Source organism: Mya arenaria, chromosome 5 (genome assembly GCF_026914265.1).
Source record: "Mya arenaria isolate MELC-2E11 chromosome 5, ASM2691426v1".
In the NCBI taxonomy this organism is placed as follows: domain Eukaryota; kingdom Metazoa; phylum Mollusca; class Bivalvia; order Myida; family Myidae; genus Mya; species Mya arenaria.
The window spans coordinates 6,053,077-6,065,042 of NC_069126.1; the positions used below are offsets into that span (position 1 = coordinate 6,053,077).

The following is an 11,966-nucleotide window of genomic DNA, read 5'->3' on the forward strand; positions in this document are numbered from 1 at the left end:
AAAGATACCATACGGACATATACAACCAGCATGTACAATCACAAGTTGCGTTCTATTTGCTTTTGTGAACAACTTCTACCAAAGAAGAATACAAAATATTACTTTAGTAAAGCACTACCACATCCGCAAAACGTTTGTCTTCATCCATAAATTAAGGTTCATTCTGGCTGTCTAGAACAATGTAGCGGCGACGGTTTTGGCGATATCGTAAATATGGAGAGGCTTGTACTTCCGGTAGAAGCACATACGTCAGGTACGCGACTGACATCACGTGATATCGTTCTCTGTCGACCACGTGTCAATTTTCCATGACGGCACGAACAAATCAGATATAAAAACTTTTGACGAAATTTTCGTCCACTGACGCAGTACAAGTAGAAATTAACTGCGTGACTTAGGTCCGAAAGAACAAACACGATTTGCTGCACGAGATGGTACTGTGCTGTGCCCTTGGGCGTCGCTCGCCAAGCCACGTGGTCCTTAACAATAAAGAAAACACAGTTTGGCAGAATTAGGATAACAAACACGACGGACGCCACGAGTAACATGGCTGTTATTTGTCGCTGCTGGCTGGCCGCCTCCATTTCCGGTCTACCTCGCGCACCGTTCGTGAGATATCTTTGAGCGCGCGAGGACCGCCATACAGTTGAGATAATAAGTCCGTTGAAGATGAAAATGAAGAGTGTAGGCAAGAGCGCATATAAAGCGCCGTCAATCCAATACCAGACGTTAGTTATAAAACGTACGTATCGAACTTTCGGTTGACACATCCATGTTTGGAGGTGGTGGCTTGCTTCCTCAAATGTGAACAGGAAGTGAAGATGGGCGCCTATAAAGAACACAAGCAGTACAAACAGAACACAAACACTGTTTCGTTTCCGGCAAACGTTCTTGACACGTAACGGAAACCAGACGGCGACGAAGCGTTCGAACGTAAGCAACACAAGCACCCAATTGGCGTACGTCTGCGTTGTAGTTCCCAATAAAAATATCACCTGACAGCCAGCGTTATGTAGCTGCACGTTATACTCCGTTAGTTTTAAGAACAACATTTTGATTATAAGAGCTAGCATGTCCGCTACGGCGAGCGTCATCATGTAAACGTCTGAAGACGTAAACGGCCGCATCAACGTCAATGTCACCAAACACGCGATATTTCCAGGTATCCCGATACCGCAGATGACGTACAGATAATATTCATTGATAGAATTTGCAGCTCTGTATTCAGGATAATCCATATACTCACTGTCCGAATAATAGTAATCCGAATAGTTGTCCTGAGTGACGTTCAATATCGACGTATTCCACCCACCGTCTGGCTCCATTCTATCAACGTTGTATCCTTGTGAAGTTGTTACCTCCATACCTTTTTGGACGGAACATCAGCAATTTGTTGATTCCACAGCGGTTTCTGTAAAAGTACAACGTGTAAATCAGAGAGTATAGTTCAAACGGACCAAAATAAAATTTAAACTTAAATATCCATATCAAAATACATTAAATAAGTACTTGACATTTACCCTTTTTTACAGAAATCGATTAGTATAGCATGTTCCGACACCATCGGTTCTCAAAATGTTCAATCATTTGCAGCAGAATCTGGAACAGGCAATTCCTTAATGTTTCTCATAACTGATCCTCTATGCGTATTGAATTTCCGGGTGGCTCTCAGCAGCGCATCCACCTACAATTCCTGTCCGCCCGCTGATGTCCACTGACACCGGATTACGTCTCTCAATGTCACCGTGAGCGCATTATCCCCCCGCAAATGCCACTCCAGGGGCTTAAGTCTGGGTTTTAATTCGCTGGTATGCATTCAGGAATCTGTGCAATGCTCGCCATGTGGTATCCTTGCCTTGAGGTCCCCGGACGCCGCCAGAATTCCGATGCCTTTCGGTATCGACCAATATCGGACATTTGAAGATTTGAGCATTTCAGGTCAAAAAGTATTTAAAGTAAGAAAACTTACAACTTGAAGAAAAACTTACCAGTATTTGCTCCAGTGAAATAGCCAATTTGTCCTTTACAAGAACATATAAAGTCAAATACATGTTCAATCCATTTCGACCTTTGGTTCTAAATCCTTGAAATTCTTGAATAATTGCAAGCATTGTTCATGGTTTCATTTTTGTAGTCATTTCTATTTTAAAACCACTGCATTATCAATAAGGTTTCTTCAGTAATTAAACGTGTACTATTATATGGCTCACTCAGGCACTAGGGGACGTTGCGATGTAAAGTCATTCCAGCTCGCAAAGGCCGCCAAGCAGCAACAGTAACAGTCTTTTTTTCCGTTTCCACGTAAACACAAATTAAAAGTTCGTAAAACGCATATAAATCGTGTGATACTTGATATTTTTACAAAGTTCATCAGATTGCGAACAGAACCAATCTCCATCCATTTTATGTCAATTTTGTTGTCAACGTTAATCGACCTGGTGTCCGTTTTCAAATTATTCAGAGGCTGATGTTGCGAAAATATGTTGTTCTGGTTCAAAATGACAGGTCAGGGATTGATTGAGAAAGCCGCAAAAATAAACGCCGAGAACATGATATATGCATGTAGTTTAGTGAAGGACCCCGACGGAAATAAGCTGCGAAGTCATATGGGCGGCAATAGCGGATGGCATTGTTTTTTTTATATACATAATTACTGTATTATGTATATGTTTTTTTTTCAAACTACTGCAAAGTTTTTAAACAAAGTTTATATCGTACTTAGACCAATTGGAACACCTCGGCAAATATCCAACAAGGTTTTTACCGTAGTTGAACCAATTGCAAAACACCTCGGCAAATATCCAGATAATTGAACGTGTAATGATATGGCACACTCAGTCTATTTACCCGAAGCACTTGGGCATGTTATCAAGAGAACGGTCTTTCTTTATATGTATCAAGTATATTTTCAGAATCCCTAACCGGGACTGCCTCCTATGGGTCATCAGAGGTTACTTCAAGCTATACATGTTCCATTTCCTCTAAACTTAATTCACGTTCCTCAATCATTTAGTCCACAACTGTATATATTCATAAATTAGTATGCATTTAGATATGTAATTTCATGACCGCCTGCATTTAATAATCAATTTACCATTGTTTGGTATGAAGTTATTCGAAAGTCTTTTAACATTAAAAAAAACACAATATTTTAATATCTTATTAGCAAGGGGTGATATTCCATATTTATCTTATTTGGTTCTTAGAACGGTATAGCCAATCGGATTGCGTGATTCATGTATAATAAAAACTGGATTTATACAGTCAATAAAATCAATCATGTATGACCATAAGATTGATTTAAATACCACCCAAGGAGAATGTCAGGATATAATTTTAGTTATTGCATGGGCCAAGGCGAACTTTTTCTAGGATCGTGCGCTGAACGTTGCCCATGGGCACGAGCATTTTCTTCTACATTTCAAACATTTAACCAATTACAACAACACATACCAGGAATGTTTGTCGGTCTGGTCAACTAGTCCTTTACTCAACGGTAAGAATTAAACATGAACCAAAGTTTTAATTTCCATTGGAATACAAAAAGAACACAATGAAAACATTTCAAAATGCAAACTGGGGAGTCTAGTTTGGGAAAAGGCCGTAACTGATGTGGGAAAACCTCGTTGTCCAATCTCTTTGCATGTTCTTTTTATATGAACGTAAGCTTTGTAACACTGCACTGATTCTGTTTTTTTTGTTGTTTGCTTCATCATACATGTAGTTTGTGTCAATGCATCGTAATACAATCAAACATGTAAAGGAGCGTCTATTCTCGATGCATTACACACATTTCTCTTCAACGGCAATGTTTATCCTGCGATGTTGACCTTGTGTACAGTTTTGCAACACATTTCGATATTGTCATTGGTTGACCTATTGACTACCATTTAAGTTTCGACTATGGTTTACCATAACATTTTGAACTACTTTCATCTGATTGAAGCTATACAGTTGAACATTAGTCTATGTGTACAGTCGTTGTTTTTATTTATTTTTCAGTTGTGTATAACAAGAGGCCCAAGAGGGCCTATGCTCTACTGGCATGGCTCTTGTGGTCATTTTCAATCCAGAGCATGTACGTTTGAGGAATAGGCAACAGATGTAGTTCACTATTTGTGTTTGGGTTAGCTGAAAACGCTGCACGTTCAACATCTGAGGACAGAAAGTGTTGTAAGCAGATTAGTTGCATGAACTATTTTATATGTGCCAAGTAAAGGCATGGACCTATAAACCATGGATTGGCAACTCTCATCTGTGTTAATGCGATAATCTCAAACTCACGCGTGCAGCGGGATTTCATTCCGAGATCTTACCGTGTGGTCATTTTCGAGACGTCCGACATCGGCCGAATATATACATGTAGGAAAACATTAATTAAAATTGACTTAAATGCGTGGTACTTTTATTTGAGTTGATAATAGTCCAATGGAATCTGATTAAAATCACAGTTATTAAATATAATTAAATCTATAACGAACAAGGCATTATTAGCAGAGTTGGCGGAAATAACCGAAGATCGCCGTTAATCACCGATCGGAGATTCGGCGGAATTTTTCGATATTTGCCGAGCGCGCGCCAAGGATTGTGGGTAAATTATTATTTCTTATCGTTTCACCGATATGGGGCAGTTGCCAATCCATGCTTTATAGGTCCGTGGTAAAGGTAATCTGAGGGTAAAAAATATTTGCTTTCAAAACTGTACTCATGGTCAAAATTTCATTGCTGAAGCTTTAAAAATAAATATAAAGTTTGTCAAAAGGTCAAAGTCAAGGACACCCGAGGAAAACATTGATGCTCGTATGCAAAATTGTGCGCATGGTCAAAATTTCATTGCTGTAGCTTTAAAAATAAAAAAAAAGTAAGTAAAAAAGGTGGGGCCAGTTTTTGCCAAAGGGGCATAATTTCAACTGTTTTGCTAGACGGTCATCATATGATGCTCCACAACAAGTATCAAAGGTATGAGCCTTGTGGTTTAAACAAGAAGATTTTAAAAATATTTCTTAAATAAGACTCTAGGAAACTTTTGACCGGGGCGGTGCCAGTTTTAACCCAAGGGGCATAATTTGAACAACCATGGTAGTGGACCACTAAATAAAGCCTTGTTCAAAATAGCAAGGATCTGCATAGCTGTTTCAGACAAAAAGATTTTTAACATTTCCCAATTTAAATATACCAAACCCCTGAACCCCGGGCGTGGCCAGTTATGATCCCAGGTGCACAATTTGAACAAACATTTACAAGCAATTGTGACTTTACATGTAAACTTGTTTAAAAATAGACTTCGCTCATGTAGACTTGGCTAAAAATAGACTAAGCAAAAAATTGCATTTTTATACTTTCAAGGCCCATAATCTAGGCATGCTTGGGCAGATCTGGCTTGTTTTCAAAAGGAACCAACCTCTAATGGATATCTAAAAACTGTACAAGTTTCATCGAGATACAATCAAAACAATGAAGACTGTATCGTGTTCACAAGATATTGTTTACAGAAACACGGACGCACGGACGCACATACTACGTACACATTACCATCGCATTTATTAGCTCTTCTTGCATTTGGCCAGTAGAGCTAAAAACGAATTTCATATCAATGGTGGTACAGTTTTTCAATTGGCATTCCTTGGATGACATTGTGATTGACCTTTTGACCTACTCCCTTATTTTTGAAACTACAGCACTGAAATGTGTGTACATTTTGCATATCAATGTTGTCTTAATCTTGACACTGACCTTTTGACTTTTTCTTAGATTTAATGGTAAAGCATTAGAGTTTGGACAATGTTTATAGTTTTGGATGACCTTGACCGAGACGCTTGGCTTTACTTTTAAGCACAGCCATTTATAGTCATTTACAGATTTGAGAGGTATAGGGCACTTTTGAGTTATTTTGGCAATAAAACAAAAGTATAGTCAAAGTTGTCTCAGTGAATTTACATTACTGAATAATGACCGTCGATCATTACTCGGTAGAATTTATACTAGTTTTACATAGAGCAGATTTTAAACATTGAATTTGTAAATATGTATAATGACCGTCGATCATAACTCGGTAGAATTTATACTAGTTTTACATAGAGCAGATTTTAAACATTGAATTTGTAAATATGTATTTTCTCTGAAGTATCCCATGCTTGTAAATATGCATCTTCTCTGAGGTATTCCATGCTTGTAAATATGCATCTTCTCTGAAGTATTCCATGCTTGTAAATATGGATATTCGCTGAAGTATTCCGTGTTTTGGGAAAATACATGAGGACGTCTTCTTTGATTTGCTGGCGCGTGCGTAGAGGCCACGGGACTCTCTTTGATGATGGCTTAACTATAAAGTCAACAACTGATCGCGCCTGAGCGAGAATAGAGGGGTAAACCTTCCTTAACACAGTGGCTTCTCTCGAAAAAAATAAACCTTAACTCATGGTATATACATTAGCAGGACATGTTTGTCAAACATTATGCCCCCATTGAGCGCCATGTTGTCAGGATTATAAGGTTAATTAAATTGAATATGCATAGACCGAAATGACAGCTGATTTGTCATTGACATTGGATGCCTTTGAGGCAGTTTTAAGATTATGACCATTCAAAGTGTCAGGATAGTAGTTTCAGTTTTTAATCATGTTCAGATGATGACTGATATTTGCAAATAAACAAGTATTCTCTTAGCAGCAGGGGATAGTCAATATGACGTAAATTTTACTGATGAATATGAGTTATGACCTTGACCTTTGACCTCAAAATCCATAGGGGTAATCAACCGGTCACCCCAACCTAAAGGTCAAGTTTGGCAATGGATGAAGGCATTGTCGAGTTATCACACAGACAAGCTTTTTGCGTTCAAGGTTATGACCTTTACCTTTGACCCGATGACCCCAAAAAACAAATAGGTGTCATCTACTGGTCAGGCCAAATCCCAAAGTCAAGTTCGAGGGCCATGGGTGCAAGCATTATCGAGTTATCACTCACACAACCTTTTCACATTAAATGTCACCTTTGTCCCAACGACTTCTAAAATCAATAGAGGTCATCTACTGGTCAGCCCCAGCCTCCATGTCAAGTTTGATGCTCATTGGTCATTATTGAGATATCACTTGGAGAAGCTTTGACAATCTTTTACCATTAAAGGTCACTGTGACCCGATGGCCCCTTAAATCAATAGGGTCATTTAAAGGTCACGGTGACCTTGACCTTTGACCTGATGAGCCCCAAAATCAATAGAGGTCATTAACTGGTAAGTCCCAGCCTTTATGTCAAGTTTGAGGTCCAGGAATTGTTCAGTTATCACTCAGGCAAGCTTTGTCTACCCCCTCTTCTTTGAAGGGGGCATAAAAATCTAGGGTTATTTTCTGGAGAGAAATCCCTGTGATCCGGAACCTTTTACCATTTAAGGTCACTGTGACCTTGACCTTTGACCCCTTAAATCAATAGGGTCATTATAAGGTCACTTTGATCTTGACCTTTGACCTGATGAGCCCCAAAATCAACAGGGGTCATTTACTGGTCAGGCCTAGCCTTTATGTCAAGTCTGATGCCCATAGGTCCAGGAATTGTTATCACTCAAGACACGCTTTGGTGTATCCCCTCTTCTTTGAAGGGGGCATAAAAATATAGGGTTGTTTTCTGGAGAGAAATCACTGTGATCCTGAGGAGGGCAGTCTTTCTTTCCTTTCAACATGCTGGCGCTGTTTTCCAATCATTTAATGGTAAGGCGGGCAATGATTTGTGCCACAGTATGTTTTGTTATGCGTTGAAAATGCTCCAACACTTGTTCCATTGTTGTGCCAATGAGTTGAAAATGGACATAAACTTATGGCCAGTTGCGCCCCTAACCACCCCCTCCCCCTAAAGTGGATCAAATAAATTAATGTCAAAATAACTTCTTTGGCATATACTCCACAAGTAGTTTCCCTTTATTGACAGTCCCACCCCACAGGGATGTTCAGGGTCAAGTCATATTGCAGACATATAGCTGCTGTATAAAGCCTTAAGAGCTCATTAAAGCTGCACTCTCACAGATTGACAGTTTTGACGTTATTTTTACTTTTTTTATCCCAGAATCAGCTGATTTTGGCATCAATGAATTCAATTCAGTCAAAGAAGATAACTCAATTGTTCAAAGAAACGGCCATTACTTCAATTTCTTAAAGCGTAGCAACGTTTTTTGCAAGAAAACATCAATTTTCGACAATAAATGAAGAACTGCGATCTTTAGTCAGCTTTCTTATAGCAATGGCTTTTAGACATTTATTAAAAAATAAGCTAATTTCTAGACAAACAAGAGCTGTCACAGAGATAGCACGCTCGACTATTCCGCCGCTTTTCAGTGTAACGATTGAAAAGTTTTGGCGAAACATGCATGGATCACTGTTAGATAAGATTTCAATGCAATACATGATGTGCGGAGATATTAACATAAATGTGGTTACATGCAAAATTTTAACCAGAATTTTTAAGTGTAATAATAAAGGGCCATTATTTGCAAAACACAGTTATCTAACTTGATTATTCAATTAGGTTGGGTGGTTGAATACCATTGTATAAAGTCTCAATGCAATACATCAAGTAGTTGCTGAGATATTATCCTATGTGTGCTAACATGCAAGACCTTAACCAGAATTTCTAAATCACATAATAAAGGAGCAAAAATGATATAATATGAAAGATAGAGTTATCTTACTTGATTAAATAAGAAAGTTAAATGGTTTGGAGCGTGTGTGTAAAGTTTCAATGCAATATGTGATGTATTTGCTGAAGCATTGACTTAAAAGTGGTTACATGCAAAACCTTAACCAGAATTTCTATGTTGAATAAAAAAGGGGCCATTATTTAAATTTAATGCAAACTAGAGTTATCTTACTTGGTTATTTAAGTAGAATGGATGGTTGAGTACCATTTTATAAAGTCTCAATGCAATTCATCCAGTAGTTGCTGAGATATTAACCTATGTGTGCTTACATGCAAAACCTTAACCAGAATTTCTAAGTCAAATAATAAAGGGCAATTATTTGCATTAAATGCAAACTAGAGTTATCTAACTTGGTTAATTAAGTAGGTTTGATGGTTGAGTACCATTGTATCAAGTCTCAATGCAATACCTCAAGCAGTTGCTGAGATATTAACCTATGTGTGCTTGCACGTAAAACTTTAACCAGAATTTCTAAGTCAAATAACAAAGGCCTATTATTTGCATTAAATGCAAACTAGAGTTATCAAACTTGGTTAATTAAGTAGGTTGGATGGTTGAGTACCATTGTATCAAGTCTCGATGCAATACCTCAAGTAGTTGCTGAGATATTAACCTATGTGTGCTTGCATGCAAAACCTTAACCAGAATTTCTAAGTCAAATAATAAAGGCCTATTATTTTTTGCATTAAATGCAAAGTAGAGTTATCAAACTTTGTTAATTAAGTAGGTTGGATGGTTGAGTACCATTGTATAAAGTCTCAATGCAATACCTCAAGTAGTTGCTGAGATATTAACCTATGTGTGCTTGCATGCAAAACCTTAACCAAGGGGTGACGCCGACGCCGACGCTTGGGTGAGTAGTATAGCTCTCCTTATTCTTCGAATAGTCGAGCTAAAAATAAAAAAAGTTGTCAAAACGGTCAATCTGTGAGAGTGCAGCTTTAATTTAGGCCGACTGATATGAAATGGTGCAATAAAAACAATGCAACGTTTTTTCTTACTTACTAATGAGTGTATTTAGCTACATAAAGTTTAACAACCAAAATGCTGATTTAAATGCTGATTTACAAAACAAGTTTAGAATGAAATACAAATAGTAAATACTGCATCTACCCTGTCAATAAACTAAATTAAATGACTTAATAAGGTTTTCCTCTGATAAATGCTAAAATGCCGAGGTATACATAGACATGGCACAAACTGCTTAAAAAATTACATTTCTTATACATGTGTTTGATCAAAACATCCAAATCACTTAAAGAAACTCGCCCATGTTTTTGAACTAAAAATTAGTTTTCCTGGTAATGCATCTGAAAACACTTTTTTTTATCATTTTTTACCTCTTTGATATCAAAATTGGAGAAAAAAGTATAATTATAGTATAAAAAAGTATTTTGGTTCTAGTGGGGCCCAAACTCACTTCAGTCAAGTCAAGAAAACTAATAGAAAAGTGATGCCTTAACCACTAGGCCACCAGGACTTATACAAATCTGATGGATATTTTGACCTTTAAACAATACATTGGCAAAATCACATGATAATGTCTATCAACCAATCATGTAACGACAAGCCGTAATTAAGTGACCCTTTGGTATCTTTGTTTTAACACTCCTAATGATTTGCCACAATTATTTTCAACATACACAAAAAAAGTGCATTTTACAAAAACATGAGCGAGCCCCTTTGATATAAATTACCATCAATCAAAAATTTCAACAAAATAGGGATATGCCAATGTACTTAAAAATGATAATTCATACAGCTTCTGTTTTTTTCACTTAGTATAAGATAAAATCAGATTTAAAGACAATATACAATTATAAAAGCCTCAAAGAGCATTTTTAACCAACAAGTTAAATTTACTGTATACATCATTGCAAACCTTAGTTAGTCAATCAAACATGTATAATATTCCAATTTCACATTCAAATTGCTTTAAAAGCAGACATCATATCATAGCACTTAATGTATGGATCGCTTATCACAGAAGTGTATAATTATAAAATTGACAACAAAATGTGTTACACAACCAAAACCGCCACATTTTATGCAGCAAATGAAAAACGTAATAAATATGTATCAGACAACAGCCTCTTTTACATGTAACAAAGATTACAAATGTCTACCAACATTTATTTGAATATCTCGAATAGGTTTTGAGTGATGGACAGTTGAAGTTTTTCCCACAAGGATGGCCCACCGACATGGAAGTCATCACAATGACGCTGATGTTGGAAAACTAACATAAACTGTTGGAGATTTATTTCAGATCAGAACTAGCACAAATCGCGAGGGCAAAACCATGTTAGAAGCTCTTCAGAGTAAATGCTACAGCTCCAAAGTTGTTTGTAAATAAAAAAAGGTGAATAACTGAACAATTTATTAAAGCCAGAGTTATGGGCCATGCTGTAAATGTACTTGTTGTCACTGACCAAATGTTTACCGAATTTGATTTGAACATCTTGTATGGTTTTTGAGAGATAGCTAGATTTTTTCACACTACGATGACGCCACTGAGACCAAAGCTTTCACAATGCACAGGGTTTTTACATCAAAGAGACAATTTTAAAATGACGCTGTTCAGTTACTGAACAGTACAGAAATAAATTGACGGAATGTTGGAAATAAATTTTCCGAGATTCACTAAGGAGAACTTACAAAAATCATGAGGGCAAAATTACAAAAGCTTATAAAAAAATGCAAAAAATCAACACATCAATCATGAGACATCAATATCCCAACTCATTAAATGGCTTTGTATCTTATATGGTCAAATTCTGCTTCTTCGAAAAATTAAATGTATAAAGTTTGAGACCAAGTGCAATCAATTAAGCAACATAAAAATGGAGGGCATGCTGTTAGAGATAAATGATTTTATAGCAACACTAAATAACATTGTTATATTCAAACACTTTTCAGCAAAAGACATCAAGCCAAAAAAACTACTAAGAATCTAAAACAACAGGCCCTGGTTTCTCGAAAACTTCTGAAACATAACAGGCTTAAGTTGCTTAATTCAATAAGCCAAAATTAATTTATTAAATAAAATTTTAATAAATGAAATAAATGAAAAGTAGTTAATTATGATTATCATAAAGATAATTTCTATCATAAGTATAAAAACACTTACGGTAAAGAAGTAAATATTTTGCAAATTATTAAAAAACAAAAAAAAGTAAGCTTAGGCCTAGAAAAAAAAATTGTTTGGTATTAACATCCTTTTCAAAAATAGGAAGGGAAGGTAGGCTTTTTTTTATATTAGGTTTATATAAGAATGTCA

The 11,966-nt window shown here is 36.7% G+C and overlaps 1 protein-coding gene across 1 annotated transcript; it reads right to left on the reverse strand.

The window, feature by feature from the left end:
* Positions 1 to 158: 158 nt before the first annotated feature.
* Positions 159 to 1,364, reverse strand: LOC128234403 (probable G-protein coupled receptor B0563.6). Its single transcript, XM_052948619.1, has one exon. The coding sequence runs from the start codon at positions 1,362 to 1,364 to the stop codon at positions 159 to 161; it is 1,206 nt and encodes a 401-aa protein (XP_052804579.1).
* Between the last annotated feature and the right edge of the window lie 10,602 nt (positions 1,365 to 11,966).

Coding starts and splice junctions, on each gene's coding strand:
- LOC128234403 (XM_052948619.1), bottom strand. CDS start 1,364: ATGGAGGTAACAACTTCACAAGGATACAACGTTGATAGAATGGAGCCA.